The following is a 22,741-nucleotide window of genomic DNA, read 5'->3' on the forward strand; positions in this document are numbered from 1 at the left end:
TTGGATTATCAGAGTAGGACACACAAAATACACATATAACAACCAAAACTTTAGTTTCTTTAGCAGCAAAGGTGATGTTACTATTTCGTGAAATGCAAGTCTACATGAGATGGGTAAATCATGCAAAGCAAAGCAACAGCAGAAAAAAAAATTAAAGCAAGTAAAAGCTCTTACTGTGCAACAAGCTCGCCAAAGTTTTCATCAGGGCAGTATTTTCGAGGACGGCCTCGTTGAATATGACGGCCACGTTTAAACTCTTCATCATCAACAGTCCAAAAGGACCCAAACTCATCCTCTACTCTGATAAAGCACTTATGCAGTGAGAGGTTGGTGCGAATGGCACCCTGGGACAAGAGCAGCAGCAAAGGAGATGAAGTGGAAACAAAGGGACACGGGATCGGGGACAGAACAGACATCAAATACAGGGAAAAGGAAAAAGAAAATAAAATGCAATAAGCATAAGCAAATGGTTTGTGAGGGTTAATATGCATTGCCACCTACAAGCTACTAGCATGTGATGCAACAAACACCAAGCAAGCAGGGTCAGGGTACTGGTGGGCATACAAACAGTAGTGATGAGATGTTTGTCTTGGTTTCCCTTAACTGAAACAATGCGAAACCACCTGTGGTTGGTCTAACACCAGCTAGCAGCCAAAAGCCTCTACGTTAAACTGTAAGCATGATCCAAGCTAGGCTAAGAAGTTCAAACATGGTGGACATACCCACTGATCTTTTGTGGCCTTCGTTTTTGGAACTCTAGTTCATCCACTGTCCATACTGCCCCTTTAACGTTTTCTACTCGCACAAAACACTTGTGAAGACTAAGATTATGACGCACTGCATTCTGCAGCAAGTATAAAAGAGAAAACATTCAAAAACTTTCTATGAGAAAATGCTCATCATTGTCCAAGAACAGCAGCACAGTCAGCTTGACAGTCCTCATTTTGCAATGTTAACCCCCTTCCCCTCCCCACACCCAGCTCTTTACATCTTATTTTGCAAAGATAAAATAAATACAAAAGTTTAAACCCAAGGTTAGAAAATCACGTTATTGTTATCATTTATCCACAACGCGAATGAGAACAGCCATCATTTTAAACATGCATGTTGTATAACACGGCACATTTCATACACAACCCAAGAGGAACATTGCATTGACATTTTCAAAACAAATATAGGCGCTCTGCAAAGAGAAGCAGTTTTCCTCTCCTGGAAAAGAAAGCAGTTGGGAAGAACAGAAAGGATTTAATTTAAGCATGGACGGCTCAAGTGAGCAGGGAGGCACTGGAGCTGGTGCTTCCGCGGTTTCCCACAGCCGGGCTAATGCGAATCAGGTGCTGAACCTCCCTCCACACCAGCGCCGGGGACCGGGGCTCAGCAGCACCCCGCTGGCCGGCACGGCACCGGCTCCTGCCTCCGCGGCATGCGCTTATATGGAAGTTGGCTCCCGTTCCTGGCAGGCTGCTGCACTGACTGATCTGAGCCTCTGCCAAGTGAAAACACGAGGAGGGCTCTCCGAAACAAAGTGATAATATCCCCACAGCTCATCACCCCCAGGGACCCGCGCCCCTGGTGCTCCCAGGCGCCGGCGTCGGAGGCTCGGGTGCGCTCTGCGAGGCAGACGAGCCCGGTCGGCCCCTGCGACGTGCTGGGACCGTGCCCGAAGCCGGCCGTGGTGAGACACCTCGCTGCAGCACGGCAGGCCCTGGCTTCTCTGTCTCTGCTCCCCCTGAAACAGTGCCGAGAGCCTCGTTATTCCTCACGTGGGGTGCCATGCCCCGTGCCCGCTTTATGGGGTTTCTCAGCAAACAGCCCGCTACCAAGCCACCCCAGTTCGTGCATGGAGCTGAAAGGGGCTTGGTAAACAGGGAGAGCAGAAGAAGCCATTTGCTGAAAATATGCAGGCGAACAAACTCCATCCATCATCACTGGCACCATTGATTTAGTCAATCTGGTTGACTCGTTAGCAGGCACAGTGCCAGCCAAACACATGGCCTGGGTCTAGGCAACCAAGAGACCACAATTTTTTTCCCTCCTGTCGTCATCATCTTTTTTTTTTTTTTTTAATGAACATCGGGTCTGGATGGTGAAAGGGAGCTCTAATCATGAATGTCTAAATCACTGTGCAAACAAAGGGTACGCACAGCGCATTTGTCATGTAAATTAAGAGGCAGTGGTGTGTGTGCTTGTGGGGAAAGGCAAAGAGTCTTTTGCTACTTCTCCACGTCCCTGCAATCACTAGCACAGTCCTGACTCTCCCGTCCCTGCTTCAAGGGAGGTTTCTGCCTGCTCTCAGCAGATACTTGGGTGCAAATGTGTCTCCTCTGGCTGTAGGTGCCTGATCCTGCGGGCACAGGGCCCGACCCTGCCCCATGGCATGCTCCATGTACTTCAGCTCTTCCACAAGGATCCACTGGTGAACTGGTGGAAAAACCAACCTTGGATATGCTGTTCCTCTCGGCATGGTGAGGGGAGGCTCAAATCTAGCTGAAAGTCCACCTGGCCACCAGGGCTGCTTCTTTCTGCCCTCACTTTATTCTCCTTTTTTTTTTTAATGTTGTTTTACCCCTACCTCTCTGAGTTCTGACTAGTTTTGAAATTTTCGGCAAAAGCCCTGATTCTGAGGTGGAGGAGAACATGCCAACACCCCACGCCTCACGGGCTAAAACCAGCCAGCTCAGCAGCCGCCAGTGGGTGCCGAGGTCCGCGCGAGTGCAACCTGACACAAGGCTGCCGGCCCACATCTGGGTAACTCAGGCAGTTTCCTGTGAAAATGGGAACGCTGTCAAGTCTGGAGCAAAATGTAAGAATAATAATGCCATTTCCCACAGTGAAAGCTGATCTCCTAGTTAATACAGCGGTTGATCAAACGCATACAGCAAAGTTCAGTGAAGTGAGTCCTCAGAGTTTGTAAACAGTCTCTAAATACACAGCTGAGCAGAAATATTTGTGTTCTTTACATGTATTTAATGCTGGAGAAATACTTTCCAGTCTGTTCTTGCTCTCTTGAAGTCAACATGCAACTTGACATTGAGGGCTGGGGCTGCTGGATCAGGCTCTTGCTGAAGATTTTGAGACAGACAAGTTGGATATTTGCAGCATGTCCATAAAGAGCTGCCCTCGCTTTCTGTTTTCAATATGATCACTTATTTAAGGAATTCGTCACAGAAAAAAATGCTTTATTTTCACTGCCTCTGGATACTTGCTATCTAACAGTTTTATTCGAACAACACCTCACGTTTCAGAGCCACACCTGCAGCCTGTGCCTCATGGCTGCAATTCAGTGCCAGCAAATTACTCCAAAAAAGAAAGGCAAACAGACATTGCCTCTGACCTGTCAGAACCAGTTCACAGTGCTCCCTTAGCAATCAGCTTAACAGAAAAATTAGGAGCTATTATTGTAAGATTATATATTTACCTTGTTAAAAATATTTGTATGCAAGCCACTTTTGCAGAAAAATTACCCTGAACATGCTTGAATATAGAAAATGAAAGGGTTTGTTATTTTAATAACTGCTCGTGCTCTGCTGTACAGCATTTTGGGGAAGAGGTTCATTTTTTAAAAGTCTTTATTCCTGCACTAGTCTGTTGTTTTTTTTGAAACAAGTCTCAAGGAAACTTGCCCAAACCAAGCCCTGACCCTAAATTTGGGGAACACTGACTCAAATGCCCCCTAAATGTTAGCTAAAGGTGAGCACAAATCAGCACATATATATTCAAATTATTCAGATTCTGCAATTAGACCCTTGTGCTTGTACTGTGCCCCATGGGCTTCCCATCATGCCAATCCAGAGCTGCATTTCCATCCCTGCTGTTCCTGAAGGCTGGCATAAACCTGAGCAGTACAAAACCTGCATTACTAAAGTGGACACCAATTCTGGAACTTGAGGTGAAGCTTTTCTTCCCAGGTAGTGGAGCAGGACTAGGTGGAGGTGTCCATGAGGGGTCTGCAAACGGACCTGCTGGGACACACTGTGCTCTTCTGCAAGCCCAGGGATTGCCAGCTCTGCCTCTCTCCTCCTCTGTATAAGCACACTGTAATTGCACGTGGCTCCTGGGACTTGATTTTAAGTGATGCACAAAGCTAATTCCTAAAACTAGCCTCGCAGGACATACAGCCAAGGCTGCCTTCTTCCACTCCTTCTCCACTTCCCTTCCTTTTGCTGCTGGAACTACATAGGATTTTTGCTTTAGACCCACACCTGCAGCTGCTGAAAAGGCCTACTGGAACCACTCCAGCAGCAAAAGACAGGCAGGTCTAAATGGATCTTAAATCAAGGAAAGTTAATTTCCTTTCTGGATAGTAAGGAGGCTGCAAAGTGAAACACTGCTCATGTTTTCCAACTGAAGTCAAAGAATCAAAGCAGCAATCACATAGACCTTTCCTGAATCTAAGAGGTTATGGATCATGGTTGAAAATGTACAAAATTGCCCTGGGATCTGAATTAAAAGCATAATGTGCTACTAAAACTAAACTAACTTCCAAGGACCATTTTTAGCTCCATCCTTTGATGGAATTAATCCTAAATGCAGGCTGAGACAGGAAAAATATAAAGCGCTAATGAAACAGCAGGTATGGGACATATTCATCCTACCTGGTCATTTGAAGTTGTAAGAGAATAAACGAGTTGCCTAGATTAAGAGAAGCTCAAAGTACTGGGATGCAATTTTTACTGCAACGCAAGATCCTATTATTTGATTCATTCATTAGTAATTATACCAGCTTTAGAAGCCAGTGTGACTATTATAATGTTATGTAGAAGGGAAAGAGTGGCCTCCAAAACAGAAAATAGAATTAGCTCCTCAGACCTCTTATCTAACAGTATCAGAGATGGTTACAGTAGGAAATTGAAGTGCCAAATACCAAGTTTTAGTTCTGTTAAACACATTTCTTATGGTGGGGCTTGCTTCTTGCATATTATGTTCGATAAACTTCTGCTGTGTGACTAAAAAAAAAAGGAAGTTTATAACAGATCTGCATATGTAGCTGAGAGTCATTTGACAGAGGAAAGAAATCCACTTATCTATAGATCCTAGGGAAAAAAAAGTAGTTGTGATTACAGTCTGCATAACTAAAAAGACAAACAGCATATCTTCCACTGACACAATAACGTTACCTCTTTTTTTCTTTTTTTAATATGTTCCAGCTGAAGGGCTTGAGTTTCACTGCTAGCAGCAACCACACAGAGGAACTCGTGGCATAATCACAGAACATAAAAGCCAATAATGGGGATTCAATTAGTGGTTTTCAGAGGCAGAAGAATTTTTCTGCCAAATATCAAATTCTTCCTGCAGATAAGGCACCTAGTGTGTGTCAAAACTGCCGATCTAAATTTTCATGTCCACATGTCGTTACAATTTGTTATGTCATCAGCAACGTCTATTCTGTACATGTCAAATATCAAAGGCAAGAGGCATACACGGGATAATGCTTACCTTCCACGTCGCCGCGTTGCGTCTGAAGTAAGCAAACATTCGCGTGAACCAGTTGTAGATTTCATTTAGTGTTAGCTGTTTTTCTGGAGATTCGAGGATGGCCTTGTGAAGCAAATCAATTGCAAGATCAGTTATGAACAAACCAGTTCAAAATACATTCAGAGTTTTACTTGAACGAACACAAGAAGGAAAAGAAGAAAAGCAAGGAAAAGAGAAGAGATTTGGAGCAAAAATCCAAAGGAAGGTTTTCACAATACAAACTAAGATTAATGGCTGTATTTAACAGTTCAATGGCAAAATTCAAAATGGAATTATCTAATTGTTTTGAGTTTTTATTTCTGTTTCCTTACAGAAATATTAATTTATTAGTCATTCATAAAGCAGAATCAAAGAGAAATGCAAAACATTTCACTAGCTGATTAAAGCTCAGTAATTATTTAGAGCTCAGATTAATTCTAGGGATCAGAGATTACTGTAGCTTGTGATAATTGACTTGCCATCTTTAAACAGGCTCATTTTCACTGTTGTGTGAAATGAATTTCCTAATAATCACATCGTATTGTAATACTTAATCAAAAGCAATTATGTTATATATTGCAGTTCTAAAAACCCTTATAGTAAAGGTTTGAGCATTTGAGCATGCTTACATACCAAAGGTTTGAAAATCTATTTAATCCAGAATGTGCACATACAGGGAGACTTTTTTTTCTAATCCGAACGCGTGTGTTTGGCTCTGCTTACCTGTCTAATTAAAGATGCATACGTGAATGGTGGTCTAACTTCGGCGTTCTTATAAAATTCTTGGTTCTGGGCAATATCTGCTAAATAAGAGCAGTTGTCCTGTTATCATCACAGCCTGCCAATGCCGGGCTGCAGGCGACAGAAAGCCACGTGGGCCAGAAGGGCCTGTGCCACCGGTACCCCTTTACCTGAAGAAATGGGGACGTTGTATTTATCCGAGTACCGCCTCCGGATGGGTCCGACGTTGTGCATGCTCGTGGTAGTGATGACCGACGGTCCCTGCGTGACGGGAGTGATGGGTGCAGTCGGGGTGGTGGGAGTATGAGGTAAGCTCTGTGGAGAAGCCTCGGACGCCGTCTTGGAAAGCGTGACGCTTGATACCAGATTCAGCTGCAGAGGGAAGGAGAGGACGAGGACTGCGTTACAAACGGCGCTTCTGGCTAATTAAGGATGGTGGAGAAAATTCTCGGTAATGGCACCTTCCTCAGTTTGAAGCAGACAACACAGCTCGAGTGCTTGCTTCAGCTCTAAGTGCTGTTGCAACATCTCCATTAGGTACCAGTAAAGAAATAAATATATAAATTTCCAGATTGATTAAAAAAAAAAAAAAGAATAATGTAGCCTGCTGCCAGAACTACAAATTGTGGATTTTTATCTAAACCTTAAAACAAGATCTCACCGAGTACATAATCATTTTAATATTTTATTTTAGTTCCATTGTTTCACAATCTAAACCCCACACGTCTCTTATTTCCATGCTATCATTATGCATGGCTTCTAATCAATCTTCTTGGATATTTCATTGAAGGCATCAGGCTTAGAATAAAAGGCAAGACTTTCCTAAGGACGTGGTAGGGAGAAACGCAATCTCTCTCTTCAGCATCTGGGCTTTTTTTTTTTTTCCTCGCTCCCGTTCATCCATTTTAAAAGCAAAGCCCCGAGTAGGTTAAATCTGGAATAATTTAATTAATCACACTGCATGAAATACTGCAGCCACTCAGCCCAGCACAAGTGGCACCACTCGCCTGTCTCCCCCGACGGAAGGCAGCGGCGCTACCTGCACAAACCCCGGCCCCAGACAGTATTTGAAACAGTGCCCTTAGAAACACGATGCTCCCTCACAAAAGGTCGCTCCTGCTGGAGTATTTTCAACAAACGCCCAATCTCTTACCTACGGTATCAGAAAGGATGACCAAGAAAAGGGCTCTCTGACTACTTCCACATTTCCTTCCCTTAGGCACTTTTGCACGTAGTATCAGTGAAATCCTGACCCCATCGAAGTCAGTAGCAAAATTCCTACTGAATTTAACAGGGCCGGAATTTTATAACTTTCGTTCATGATTAAAATTCTTTTTGGCTGGACATTAAACCTTTTCAGATGAAGGTGAGGCGCCCAGTTCAGATATGCCCCCAAACATCTCCTGTTTATCCATAAGACACTGTATTAGTTTTTCTCATGTGAAAATAACCAGATAAGAAAACTCCTATTAGCATCCCTCATATGAGTTAACAGCCACAAATAGGGGTTCTTTATCGAAGTAACAGGATTTATCCAAAACAAAGGTAGTGGAAAATAAAAGGTTCTGGTGTCACAGAAGCGACACCAAGACAAAAAGCCAGTCGCCCACAGGAAGGGCCCAGCTGAATGACAGATAAGTGTGCCTGCTTTTCTGTCCTGACTGCGAAGCACAGCCACAAAAACTGGAAAAAAAAAGACTGGAAGCCCAGCCACAAAAGCCTGGTGCTGCAAAGTGCTGCACGCCTGCGACCCCGCGCCCTGGCAGCAGAGGTAGCTGCCAACACCCAGCCCTTTGTGCCGGTGCTTGCAAACCGGGGTTCTCCTCACACGGGAAATATTTAACAGTTCATGGCGATGCCGGAGAGCAAGACCCCAGCGAGGAGATGACGAGAGGCAGTAAAACACAGGTATTGATTTCCCAGAGAATCCCGCCCCGGCGGGAGCAGCTAAGTGCAAGCTGCGGGAGAAGACGCGGGCTCGGAGCCCGGCGGTGCCGCCGGCGAGAGCCACCTCCGCTTGTTGACTGGCGTGATTTAAGGACACTGATTAGGGATACACACCCGGTAATGTCTCCCTGTTATCCATCTATCCATCTATTACATATGATAAAAGGACCGGTGACGATAATAATAGTACAACTGACAGGTCTCACCATGAAATTAAATCTACTGTATTTTATCTCAGTTTCTAAATGGACATTTTAACAGTCCAATAACTGCGAGCAAATCTGCATCAATTTTAAGTGCCCATCTCTAGCAGAGGCTTGGCAGCCGGGCCCTCCTGTTGGAAAGATCACTGCTCGTGCTTCATCATTACGGCTCTCGCTACTCCATTTCAAAAGAGTTTGCTTCCTTTTTTAGCGTTTAAAAACTTAACATTTAATCTGTTTCTACTAGGGAGCAGCGAGAAAGGATCCCCAAAGGTCAACGTTCCCTGCTTAAAGAATGTGAATCGAGTTGAATTTCTTCAGGCTTTTCAGCATAGGTAGCAACTAGAAATAAACACAGGAGAGGACGAGCAAAGGGGGGGGGGCTTTAACAGGCTTGACAAATGACACTGTGATTCACACCCACTGCTGGGCTGCCACTAATAAGCTACAGAGGAAGCAGCCAATCTCAGCTAATTACCAGATAAAATTGTATTGTAAGGACTCTAATTAGGAGATGCTTATGGAGGTGATCTAATGATTAAACGCTGCATTCGAGTGACCCCACCATCAATGTGCAGTGGTGCAAGATGTCACTGGAATATTTTGTAGAAACAGTAATTTTATTTCAAGGAGGGGAGGCAGTAATATTTGTAATAATGGCTATGAGGTAAACTAATTAAAAGACAGTTCCTAAAGGAAGACTGTGGCTTTGAGCAGCTGTGGCCGTTCCAAAACAAAGTGCCAAATCTCAACAGAGGAGCTGCAGTCAAGTGGAAAATTTCTGCCTGACCTCTGCTCTCGCTATTAATTTGCAGGAAAACTAATGACACATATACATATTCCCACAAAATTGTTCTAATTGCTAATTTGCCAAAGGAGCCCAGTTTCCAAATTAAACATGACTGCAGTCTGTGAGGAAAGAAAGAACAAAAAGCTGGAATGCTGCGAGTATGCTGCGTTTCACCTCCGCCGACCGTTTGTGAGCCTGAACCAACAAGTTAATGAAAGACGACCTTGTCAATTGCTAGCGAAGTTCTTCCTCCTCCTGCCTTGCATTTTTCACCGCTCTCTCCTCTTCTGGCAGGGGACAGATCCCTGCCGGTGACATTACCGACACCCGGAGCAGGGCAAGGGGGAAGAGGGCTGCTCCCAGACGCTCACTGCCGCTTTCTTTGTGGGGTCTGTAACGTGAGGACTGAAAACTCGGTGGTGAATTAGAGCAGAACAACAAATCATGAACGGTGTTGGTTTTGTTGCAATCTTGAAATATTCATCGGGATCGTAAACTATTAAATCTTAATACTGTGCCCAATTAGAAATGCGCTAACGCCCGTGCCCCACGCGGCCGAGGACGATTATTCAGGGCAAAGATCAGGAAGGGACTGGGCTGGGAGGGTTTCTTTTCCTGATGGAAACTCGACGTGGTTTCTCACTGTTTGCATTTTCTATTTAAAAACAAGTTACTATGATTAGCAAAGTTGTTCACACTGGTATTTTGTACACAGCCTGTTTTCCCACATACTGTAATTTTTGGATGAGGAACCGTTTTTGTCAGAGGGGAGCGAACACGGGTCACGAAGTTTGCACTTGAATGAGGGAGAACTTTTGTCTTGCGCTAAGGCACAACCACGTAGGGCAACGTATGGCCCTCACACCAAAGAGTTAAATGTTACTGTAGTGTTTGCACTGGGGATGGGGGGAGGGAGGATTTCCTCCAGCCTGAAAAGAAAACAAGAAAAAAAAAAAAACAACAAACAGAAAAAAAAGGAAAAAAAAAAAAAAAAAAGGAAAAAAAAACACCACCACCAAACCCCACAACCGGTTTAAGCCCTAAAATTCTGTAAATTCAGTCTCTGAAAGGTGTTGGTTGCTTTGTTCAGTTTTGGTTTTTAAGACCAGCACCTCATACTGCTTTAACTCAACAATCATAAATGCTGTAATTGTTTCAGCGTTCAATATCCTGCTTAGGATTTTATTATTAACCTTCCCTTTCAAGAAATAGTCGTGTCTTCCTATTAAAGGTGAAGACCGAGTCATATTTTTTTTTTCCTTAGATATAAACAAGGCAGAGAGGTAACCCTCTCCTTCACCCTGTAAAACAGATTTCCAGTAAGTGGCTCTCCCATTAGGGCTCAGCCTGATTTCTTTTTGTGTAAACATTTTACATGACAATAGTGGCTGCAATAAAAAAACCCCGATCTGAAACACTTTAAAAAAAAAAAAAAAGAAAGAAAAAAAAAAAGAAGAAAGAAAAAAAAAGAAATATACATGTATAAACAACCCAGAGGGGCCATACCCACTGCTGCAGGGCAGTGATTCCTCTGCTATTGCTGCTGCTGTTTTGGTCACAACCGGGGCTGAGGATTTATCTGAGCCGAGCTGCTGGACCCTAAACCACTCCAGAGCAGAGAGTGCTTTTCTTCACACCGAGGGTGGGAGAGAAGGCTGACGCTGGGCCTGAAACTTAGTTAAATGCCGTGTCTTCCTCTCCCGTTTCAGCCTGGACACATCAGCGCGTTAGATGCGAGCCTGGCAGGCAGCAATCACTTAGCAGGTGTTGTTATTGGCAGGAACACTAAGGAAACTGAAGCTGAGGAGTGAGACTTAATGAAAACCAGTATATAAAAACAGCTTTTGTTGTGCTTGAGAATCTCTCTTTATTGCTGTGTATCATTATTTTTTCAAACTATAAAGTACGGCTACAGCAGCTAAAATGCTCAGTCATTACCTCAACAGTTAAAAGACTATTTTTTTTAATGCTTTGTTATTACAGTTGCTAAAAACAGTATTTCAAAACAATCGTAATTGCTATGGTTAGGTTAAAAAAAATACATTAAATAAGGGATATCTAACAGTGCATTTTATTTAAAGTGCCAAAAGTTTCTCTTAAAGTTTTCTGTCTATTTTTACAAGATGGATATAGCACCTAGTATGCAGAATTACTTGTTGGTTGATGCTTTTTCCTTTTCCCTTGCTTCCTCTGAACTTCAGTGTTAGTTAATCCTCCAAAAAAATCACATTTCCATTTTAACCTACCATGCTGATCACTAACACGAATGAAAATAGCATGTAGGGGAAGCTATCTTAATTGCAAAACCAGAATGATAATTCTTGAGCAATTGTTGTTCTAGCTTTTCTTTTTCTGCCTTGAAAAAATGTTACCTTAGAAAGATGTCAGAGCATACTGCTTCCCAGCTTTGTTCTCACTTTAGCCAGTCCTTTATTCTCACCGAAACACCGCAGGTAGCAGTAATAGGAACAACTTCACGTGTTCCGAGTGCCAGCTGAGAGATACTGCCATTTTCTTGTAAGCTGTTGCACCGCTGGACCCTGACATTCCCAAGCTGGCCGTCTGCAAAGCAGGCACCCACGCTGCCCTCGCCCCGACTGCTCCCCTTCCCCAGCCTGCCCTCGGCCACCCTCCTGGCTGCCCCCAAGCCCCCGGGGCACACAGGAGCTGCCCTTTCCACTACAGAAGATGTTGGCAGCAAGCTGAAGGGCTTTCTCCAGCAGCTGCTTTGGCGGACGGGTGTAGGGAAACGCACGGGCCCTTCCACTGTGAGGGTGAAAATCAGTGCAAGGAGCTAAGCCACCTGAAGTTGGGATGGACACAACCAGGCCGGACAAACAGCCGTTCACCGACCCTGGGCGAGTTGCGACTCGATGGAGAAGCACCACGAAGCTGCCTGGGATCCAACCAGTCCACAACCACCAGCCCACCACCACCTGAAGCCCAACGGGCAAAGGCAGTGCCGATGGTCAGTGTGGGTTACAACGGGCTCGTGGCTAAAACAGATGTGCAGTGAGCAGCTCAATCACCGCTTCTACCTGCCAGCACCAAACGGTTTATAAATAAGCATTAAGATCTTTTGAGCAGAATAAAAATATTTCCTCGGTCATGAAAAGGCTGTAATTTTAAATCCCAATTCATTGCTACGTTTGCATTCGCAGCCACTCGTTCCTTTATAACCGCCGATGTACCATAATATATTAATTCTAACATACACCTTGCATTAGTTATGTTGGCAAAAAAAAATTAATTACTGGATGTAAAGAATACTTTGCACTGCAATAATGGTCATCAGATCTTTTTACCAAAGTCCTATCCCACTGAGTTAAAAGGACTAGGGTCTAGCAGAGTCTGAGCAGTGCCTGTGTATTTTTTTCACAACGAAAGCACAATTTATGCAAAACACTATACTTCTACATTTTATAATTAATTTTCAAATGCTTCACCTATACATATTTTAATAATTTCTGATTTATCAGATGGTATCTATAATAAATTTTTCTATATTTCAATAAATGAAAAGAAGGCAGTTTCAATCCAACAACAGAGTGCCACACAATATAGGCCTGTCAGGCACCAATTTTTACTTCTAACATGTAAGTTAAAGGATAAGGAATTTATAATGCTGCCTGTGAACGAAACCACTTTTCATACACAAATGTGATCTTTTTTTTTCCAAAGGGTAATACAACAGTACATTTACATAAACTAATCCAAACAATCTATGTATTTGACAATGGCAAACCTCACACAGACTGCCTATTGTTGGTTTACATCTTGGAGTTCTTTATGTTGGCTTGTAACACTGCTCTAGCTGTCAAAGGTTTGACTTGGACTCCAAATAAATGGTTATAGAAGTGCTGTGCAGCGATATTGGACTTCTTTGCAAAAGAAAACCTGCTGTGTATGAATTCAAAAGCTATTAATTTTTCAGTCAAAAATATTCATGCCTATTTCTTTTAATAAAGAAACACTGTGCTGAGCAACTGAGAGATAATGTTGACTAGTGGTACAGAATTTTCAATAGAGCAGTTAAAAATAAATTTAGTAGGAGGTCCCCAACAAAGCTATAATTTTCCAGAATGTAAAACATTTTTAATACTAATCAAGACAGCCCTTTTCCCCCTGCGTTCACTTTTTTTTTTTTTCCGCTGCTTTTCCCTGTTTATTAGCTGTTAACACTAATCTTCATGGCGACACCGCCTGGCATCTCCATAGCCTACAACACCCGCCAAAGCTTCCTGCCCTCTGCGGCTGAGCATCGATCACTAGCTGCCTTGCCAAACACTGCTCTCCTTCTTATGATTTCCTCCCTTTAGTTTTTAATCCTTCCTCCTGAGGGGCACCGCTTTATGAAAGGCCTCAAGGCAGAGTGCTTTGAGACTCCCAGATTATTCCGCTGTTTTAATTTTTAATCCAGTAAGAGCTATAGAAACCAAACCTCCTCCCCATTCTGTTGGGTCTACATACTTTGCCAACAATGTGCTGAAGCATTTGCATTCAGGCTGAGGTGGATATGAGGAACTAGGAGAATGCTATTTTTATAGACACTGTGTGTATTTTCCACTCTAGAGGGCTGGTATCCACTAGATCAAGCAATTTGAGGAATCTCAACAGTTTAAATGGAAGGGTTCATACCTACCACTCAACTCTCTCCAAGACGGCACTGAAATTTCCCGTTGACTTTGACATCTGCTCCAGCACTGCCAAATAGCCTGCTATTTTCTATCTAGTAGCCTCCCTATGCACTTCTGAAGCCATTTATTTCCAACTACATGGAAACTGAGAAATCCGTTTCTAGTAAAAATGGGTGCGCGAAGTGTTTAATGATTTTATGTTCTCTATCTCTGTAATGTGTTCTGTTTCAGACATTAATTTTGTCTACCAACTGCATCTTGGCAGGCTACCATATTTGCTGGGTTAATAGTCTGACTCCTTTTTATTTCGATCACCATAAATCACACATATATGGGTGTGTGTTTGCTTTATTTATAGAAAAAAAAATCAGTCAAAACAGATAAACCAATACTTTGTCATTATGCTGCATCATTGCATATTGATTAAAATTGCTAGTACTAACTATAGATTGTCAACGCTCAATTAATTTTCACACAATGACTCAAAGCAAAATCAAATAAAGCCAGTGTACCTTTAAATCTTACAAATCTTAAAATCAAGAAGCAAAGCACTCTCTCCACTTTGAATAATCATGTGAAGCTCTGAGGAACATTTTCAGCATTAAGAGGTTAGGAGAAAACAACAGCTGAAGAGTCATTTTGGGCAGGGAAGGAGATGGAAGACTTGTCTTTTTTGTGGGGGCACCCACGAGCTGGCTTGGCCTGCAGAGCCGCTGGGTGCCGTGCAAGAAGGAGGAGTTTATGAAGCAGCTGACCAATCCCTCCTGCCTCATTGCTTCCCCTGCACCCCCCTTTTCTAAAGAGCAATCTGGGGTGGAAAAGGTTTAGCTTCTCAGTTTCAATGGTATAAAACCTGATACCGAGTAACTGCTTATCATCGAAACGTGCAACTAGAGTCTGTTCTACTGTAAACGTCTGTCAGAGAGAAAGCCAAATAAATATACTAAATATAATTTAATTACATCTCCTTCCTAACACTTCCTAAGATTTCATGCAAGTCGGACCAATGTAAAGAGATTTACAGGCCAGAGAAAGGCCCCCCGCGTCAGCTTTGGAGTCCAGTTTCTGTGTCCCCCCCCCCCCAAAGGAAGGAGGATGGTGAGAAGGGGGTCCCTGTGGCAGTGCCTCCTGCAAAGCCCCAGCGAGGAAGGCGTTTTGCATCTCCTCGCTGCGACAGGCTGCACACAGCGGGCCACGCTTCGCATCACACGCCCAGGTGGGAAACAGGAAAAGAGGTTTGTTGTGAGGTTTTGTTTGCCTTCTGCACAGTTCAGTACTTACGGGCTGAGGGGTGGCTTTTGGTTCAGTTGACTTCACATGCAGGTGTGTCATCATGGCTTGCAGGCGCTCTTTATCTTTTGCAAGCTGAAGGGGGGGAAAAAAATGCTCTATTACTTGTAGGAATAAAATCCAATCTCTGCTTATTCCTAATTAAACAGTTGGCACCGATGTGCAAGGCAGAAGAGTTTTATTGCTGAGCAGTTTGGAAATTGTATATGGTCTTTTTGCGAGGCAAAGCTAACACTTGGTGCTGGGTGTCAGTGCTTCCCAAAGCAAAATGCATTAGCCCTTGAGTGAGAAGAGCTAGACCTGCCGGCACCAAGAGGTTCACTCTAGCCCTGACAGCTAAAAGACAACAGTGAATCATGTTTATTAACCAGCCCCGCTCCAGCCCGGGAGGCGCAGCAGAAAGAGAGCTACGCAGTGCCTCCGTGACGCCTTTTCCTCCTTCCGCAGCAGAAAACAAGCAGCACGAGCAGGCCGCAGCTTTCACGTCACGTGCAGGCTTTGCGGCACCGCGCAGCAGGCAGGGAGGCGGCGGTGGTTAAACCACACGAGGCTCCGCGGCGAGTCACGACAGGCAGCCTCGGCGCTCTGCTTGCCCTTGAGAACTGGCAAAAACCCCGTGGGGCCGGGAGGGGAACCCGAATCCCTTTGGTGCATGCATGAGGGAGCAGGGTGGGAAAGCTAACCATGTCGTCCACCGCATCGCAGCCCACAACCGGGGCCAAGCTCCTGTGCTGGATGTCAAGGGCTGTCCCTCACTTCCTCAAGTCTCTTGAGGTTTTTCCCTTGTGATCTGCACCTGGATGGTGTCTCAGGATCACACCCTACACAGCTGTGGCCAGGATGGCTTCCCAATGCATTTCAAATGCACTGGCCAGGCTCTAAACCTCACTATTTTTGGAAACCATTTTTTTTTTCTATAAGCAAATAGGACTTTTTCCAGCTGCTATTAAAAAAAAAGAAAAAAGAAAAAAAGAAAAAAAAAAGCAGGATGATATTATGAAATAATACTAATGAAAAAGGCGTGTTAACCTACATGCCCAATATAAATGCTCCTGTTTCCAGCAGGACTTGGATCAGGTTCTCACAGATGACAATTTTTGCAGAGCTGAGTTGTGCTTTAGACAAGCCAGATCCCTGGTGCCAAGAGGAGAACTGTGCTTGCATTCCAGTGAAATTTTAAACAACCTGCCCACCTTATCACAGTCATCTGTTTGTAGCAGCGAAGTTGGGCTAAGTGTATATAAAAGGAGACTTGGTCATAAATCCCCATTCATAACCTTACAGTCAAGGTTGTCTTGCTCTTCACAAGGCGAGGGGTTTTGGACTGTGCCAGTGAGGCGTCATGATGGGATAAAGTTTGGCACACAAGTTTGCAAGACAGGAATTAAATAAAGGAAAAAATGGTGTCACCGCTGTGTGCTCTGGAAGTGCAAAAGCAAAATTGCTGGGCTTTTCAAGCTGCTTTTCTTTTCTTGGTCAAAAACCTCCATGGCAAGTGAGAAAAGCTGAAGCCGATAGCAGATCTCCTGCAATCTATCACCAGATCTGCTCTGGATATCACAAAAGAGCAGCGATGGGCTCTTATCATAGCAATGCAGTAGGAACTTCTCCCTCTGAGAGTCCTTCGAGGACCTCTTCAGAGAAAGTAGAGGTCTCCCCCCTCAGCTGCTGTGCTTTACACAAAACAAATAAAAAACAGTAAATATCTTATTCTCAGTGCAGCTTTGTTGGGCGGTCTCTCTTTCTTAGCAGTTAGTGGGCACTGCGGCTGCACGGCAGGGTCATCTGTGCATGACATTTTGGTCTGCAGGCTACTGCAGAAACCAAAGCTCTAGCCCAAACAAATAAAACGCGGGCACTTGAAAACTTCCTGCTCACAACAGAGCAGTGCCAGCAGGGAAAGGCACCCGGGCAGCGCAGGGCACACCCTGCGCGGTGCTTCCTCTGCGTCCCTTCATCAAAACGGAGCGGTACTGCACTCCCAGCAGTCAGGGTCCTTGCTTTTATTGGTTTTAGTCATCATCTTAGCATGCTTTTAATGCAGTTTCTGGTGGGTGAACGTTATTAAAGATCCTCTCGACATTTCAGGCAGACACACGCTAGTGTTTTGTCATAGTCTAGGAATTCAAACACTCACCCAGTTAGGCAGGAGTTTAAATTATGAAAAATAGAGGTCTCTCAGTTTCAAAGCACTGAAGAGAAGTAAAAAAAATCTGAAGAATTTCTTTAAACTGTTTTTCCCCTAGGTCAGGAAGCAGCAGTGATACCAAACCAGAACGTCACCAGCAGCCCCTTCGCTCAGCGGGGTGATTCAAGAGAAGTCACAACGGCAGCTGGGCCGCTGATGGGAGCAAGTGCTCACTGGTGGCACTCACTGGAGTGCAGATGGTCCCGAAATGGGGATTGCTAGTGGACTTACAGGAAAACGCTCCTGATCTACGGACAGTGTTATTGGGCAAGAGACTGTTATGAAACAAAAATAAACTGATTAATGCAACTCTTGAATCAGTCTATTCCAGTGCCTCAATGCTCCTGGTGGGCACTATTTCCCACCAGGAAATTATTTCCTACCTGCTGGTCTCCTGTGACAGCTACTTAGTCTATAATAGTGCGCTTGAATGTATACACCCAGCTTTAATTTGGAGTCACACTGGTAGCTCCCTCCCTTGGCACCAGCATTGAGCAGGACAGGGGGAACAGAGGGAGCCATGTCCTTGCCTGCGGGCTCAGCTGGCACCTGCAGACCTCCTGAGTCCTGCTGGAAAGGGTGCCCCTACCTCTGGGTGCAGAACCCTCCCCTGAATGACAGTGCTGGCTGATGGCACAGGAGAAAATACCGGGTGGGCTTTTTAGAAGAACAGGGGCTGTAGATCTGTAAAAGCTTCCTGTGGCGAGGACTTAGAGCTGCTGGTCCAGCCTGAAAAGTTTACATGTTCAGAGGGGGCCTGGTAAAATTCAGGGTCAAGACCTTATCATTTGAAGATCCAACACCAAGGAGCAGATTAGAAACAGCAAGTTCTTGGTTTTCAGTGCAGATTACTTCAACACATGAGTTCTGCTCCCTACAGGGCATATGAAGATTCTTACAACACAGTCCCATCTGAAGCCTCATTCTTTTTTCCTGTATCCTTTTTGAAAGGTCTAGATGGTGAGAGTTTTCAGATGGCCACCCAGTTCTTCATGGAAAGCCTCATTTTGTGAGGCTTCCCCCACTCACAGTTCTACCAGCTGGTGGTGGAATTCAGTGGGGTTCTACCATGGTCTAGGTGCCTATGAGTTCTTCCATGGAAAACCCTTCCAGAGCAAGGTACATGCATACAGTGCTTTGCAAGCATGGACACCAGACACATGCCTTGGCCTGGAGAGGTTAAATCCGAGAACTGCACCTGCTTGAAAAGCAGAAGAGGGAAGGCACTGAAAGCACAGGCCAGAAGGGGCTGAAGGAGAGGAGGCAGCATGGACGTCAGTGGACCAAGGAGCCAGAGAGAAGGCATTAGGCACACAGGGTGCAGAAGCTGTACGGGAGGAAAACCAGACAGAAAATAGTAGCAAGGAGTAGGAACGTGAAAATGGAAACCCAGTGAGGGCATTCAACAGGAGCAACATGGCCAGATCAACAGGAAGAGGAGATCACTTCAGCAGCAGGGTTTTGGAAAAAGACCAAGGACAAAGGAGAAGGAAGCCAGTCATGGGCAGTGTGAGAGACAACCAAGCCATAACCTTCCCTCCTGTTACGTGCTTATTAGTAAGGCTGTGTACTACTAGAAAGGTTCAGGATCCGTTTTTCAAAAGTGTCAATGAATGCTTTAGGAAAACAAGCCCATGCAGTGTTTTCACTGCCCTGAAAATGGTCAGCTGTATTCATGTTCTACTGGGAGGTATATTTTTTTTTAAAAAAAAGAAGTATATCAAAGCCTTGTTGCTGTCCTGAAATGTTTTTCCACTCAAAGCTGGTGTTGCAAAATGAATGTCATATTCCAGCTAAGATCTCACTAAGGATAGGGAAGTGTTCCTGTGTTTGTGTTTTACCCAGCAGCCCAATTCTCACTATTTATAATGGCAACAAATGATCACGTCAAGATGGTTTAAACAAAGTGAAATATGAGAAGATCTCTACCTTGTCTGTGATATTTTAAATGTTTGTGATGGAAATGCTGAGACCTAAACTTCATGATACTTCTGCAAAAGGGCATTTACAATCGAACACAAAACATATCTGACCTGTTTTTTCCTCCAAAAAGTTCACTTAAAATTACTTCCTTTTAAAAACACTGCATTTATCTCTGTCCACGATACTGACAAAACTATTCTGTGTAAAATAAATAACATTAAAAAAAAAAGGCTTGCATTTGTGTCCATCACATTTAAAACCTGAAGTGTTTCCCTCAGTTGTAATGGATTTCTTAAATTTGTGTCTCGATAGGGCTGTATGAGCATGAGACAGGGCAGCAGCTGGGTCTTGCCAGGATGTTGGTCGCTGAACAGCGCACAACGCTGCACAGCTCCGCTTGAAGGCAAGGCTTCTTGTCACTGCTGAGAGTCATGGGGCAAGTGGGAAAAGCTACAGGTCCCTCTCCTACCTGGCTCACAAAAGTCACGTAGTTGGCCACAGGGCTGATTTGTGACCCTGTTGGCAACTGCTCCATTGGGGGGGCGTTAGGTCAATGGTCTTGGTCCAGCTGCTCCTGCTCTAACACGCTGGGTGCTGCAGACCTGCAGACCTTGTCATTGAAAACTCTGCTCATGGGCTAGGCTTTCATTTTGTTATGTTTCTCTGTGAAAAAAAGAGGTCACGGACTGATAATGTAGGCACTGGAAGACAAATCCTCTGTCTCCTCCTGTGTACAAATTTATGTAGATTATCAGAAGACAGATCCACAAGATCATTGGAGGGAGAAGGGGGGAGATACAGGTGCGTTTCAGAAGCAGGACAACCCTCTTCTTCCATCCATTCTTGATGGCTAATGCATAGATGGTCTCACTCTATTATTAACAACCCAGCCTAAATTAAGCCCCCAGTTCATCCTGTTTACTGTGCTAGTAAGACTGTTCGAAAAAGTCATACCGAATTTTTTTGACTTAGCCTTCATATCGCTTTGAAAATATGTTCTTGTCTTTGGGAATTTATGCTACCTTCCATGCAAGGACTCTAAGCTAAGCCGTATTCCCAATGCTAAATGGGTGCGAATCTGTGGATATCAGTCACTTGTTATAATTAGTGTAATGCAGCACTAATGAACCTTTCCAAAGTATTGTCAAAGGCCTGCGGAGAGGCAGCAACCAGTCGTGGTGTCCTATTCAAGTCTAGGGCATCATCCTGTAGTTCCAGGCACAGACATGCCCAGTAACGGCAGGAGAGAAGGATTAATGCTTTTCAAGCTGACTGCAACTGAATAATCTAGATTTACCTTCAGCACGAGTTATTACTGCATCTTGGTAAAAGATTATCTCGTATCTCAGTTTACCAGGAAGACTGCAGATTCTTTCTTCTAATTCCCAAGAAACTTGTTAAAATAACAGACCATTTCTCATAACATTTTCTGCGAGACTCTTGATATTTTATGACTGGTAGTTTGATTTTTATAAAACTTGTATTAAAATAGTTTATATTGCTTTAGCTAATAGTGAAAAAGTGTCATGACCAGCGTGTTCCTGAAAGTAAAATTTAGGAAATATCTATGAAAAAAAGGGTAATTTGTAAGATAAGAAGATAAAAGGAATTTTTTTAAAATGCTTATCTTGAAAAGTAACAACAAGAAGTTTAAGTGTGTTTTTGCTGATTTTTCTCTCCAACTATTTGAAGCTATAAATGACTTAACTCAGTAAAATTCCAAATGTAATTATCTTCTGTACTTAGCCCAAGGCTTTCCATATATCTCTACGCTGCTGTCTTGCATACAAAATAGGTTTTTCAATAGCTGGTAACTATATAATGTACAACATTGTTTTAATTTCCCCTTCTTTGCTAACCTCTTGCCTACACGCAGACAGACTGTCAAAGGAGCCCAGCTAGAGCAGCGAGGTGCAGGGAGACAGAAAGAACTCAAAAGCATTTGGAAAGGCAGTTACACAAACAGGTCATATCTTTGCATTGCATTCAATATATTCCCATTTACCCTCTTTTTGCACTTTAAAAAACTCATTTGCTACGAATGGCAAAATAATAATAATAATAATAAATACATGGAGAGTGTTAGTATATGAGAGACCACCAAACAAGCCAGGTTATGCAGCGTTTTGAAATAAACATCAACCAATTCCCCTGTATCAACATCTATAAATGAAGGGGACCACATTCCCCTCGCCCCCCTCCACCCCACCCAGTGGATATAAAAAACATTAGATATGTACTATTGGATTTCCAATCAGTCAGCCTGTTTAAGTTTCCTATTTCTTTTCAAGTTACGGTTTAGAAAAGAGGAAATGAAGCTGCAGTTTCTTTTGACGGTTTTTAAAACTACTACAAGAAGGTTTTGAAAGCTGGTTTTCAATCATAGTGGGAAAAGCAGAACTCATTTTTTATTGCTGTCGAGAATTGGATTTGATTAATACTGAGGTAATATTAAAATAAATTTTATTTTACCTGTAGCTCTAACTGCTGTACAACCTGCATTTGTACTCTACATTGGGCTGTACTTCTATCATCCAGCGCATGCTCACTGTTGAGATGTCTGTAACAATACACAGAAAATCATTAAGTGAAATGGATAAACAAAAAGGAAAAAAGTAGTTACCAGGATGAATAAGCAATCTGAAAGTTATCCAGCAGGTCTTTATCAGTATCTGAGGTTTTTAAAGCTTGCCTAATTTTTTAAAATTTTTTTTTTTTTTTTTTTTTTGCTCTGTCCTGCTTTTTGGCTTGTATCCTCCCATCACTCATTGTATCTTAAGCACATTTTTTCACAAGGCAGCTCACTTGTAAATAACAGAAATTCTGCAGAACAGTTGCTTTTCCTCCATTAGATAACGAAAGCAGATCATAAATTTATAGCAATATTAGTTCATATATAATTTCATACTACTTGACTGTAAAATGCTGGATATATCTAAATGGATACATGCAATACATGAATAATTAAATCTCATAGAACCCTCATGTTTACATGATTAAAAATAAAATAAAATATATGATTGTGTAAAGAACAAAAGAACACACAAAATTCGGTGTCTAAGTATGTGCAAAATATATACCAATAAAAGAGAGAAAAATACGGACAGTTACTGTAAAACAAATTCTCTTCATTCAAAAGAAACAAAAAGTCATCCAGAACACTAGAACAGCTGGAATTCAAGGTTTATTGTAGTATGTGTTCTGAAAAACTTCCCCCATGCAAATGTTAAAAGAAATCAAAAAAAATAAATAAAGCCTTTAAAATAACACTGCTCTAAGGCTCAGGCTAAAGCTGTGTTTTGGGACTAGTACCTTCACAGAAGTGCAAAAAATAAAAATCCTCCAGGTATTGTTCTCCCATCTACACTTTTTTACCTTTAAACTGCCTTGATTTCATTATCTGTAGCGTACGATGGTCTAAATTTAACTCCCCTGACTTACAACACAGAGCAGTTTTGGCCTACTTACCCTACTGTGCTGGCTAACCATTTTATCCTAAGTGCAATATTTAGTATTCTGTGGAGTAACTTTCTCACCTGCTTACAAGAATTATTTTTTTTCCACATGA

At 43.2% G+C, this 22,741-nt stretch overlaps 1 protein-coding gene across 31 annotated transcripts in view; it reads right to left on the reverse strand.

Annotated features, from left to right (window-relative positions):
* The window catches only part of FOXP1 (forkhead box P1), a 384,604-nt gene that overhangs the window by 15,724 nt on the left and 346,139 nt on the right, over nt 1-22,741 (reverse strand). For 19 of the 31 annotated variants that reach the window (XM_083795634.1, XM_083795618.1, XM_083795612.1 and 16 more), the window contains 6 exons: nt 21,646-21,733; nt 15,054-15,137; nt 6,366-6,567; nt 6,178-6,257; nt 5,437-5,538; nt 175-344 (listed from right to left, as the gene is read on the reverse strand). In XM_083795634.1, the coding sequence (XP_083651760.1) occupies nt 175-344; nt 5,437-5,538; nt 6,178-6,257; nt 6,366-6,567; nt 15,054-15,137; nt 21,646-21,733 (726 nt within the window). Of the gene's footprint in view, nt 1-174; nt 345-722; nt 845-5,436; nt 5,539-6,177; nt 6,258-6,365; nt 6,568-15,053; nt 15,138-21,645; nt 21,734-22,741 lie in introns of all 31 variants that reach the window. The other 12 variants (XM_083795622.1, XM_083795620.1, XM_083795621.1 and 9 more) reach the window with 3 other exon arrangements.

Source organism: Anser anser (genome assembly GCF_964211835.1).
Source record: "Anser anser genome assembly, chromosome: 12".
NCBI lineage: Eukaryota > Metazoa > Chordata > Aves > Anseriformes > Anatidae > Anser > Anser anser.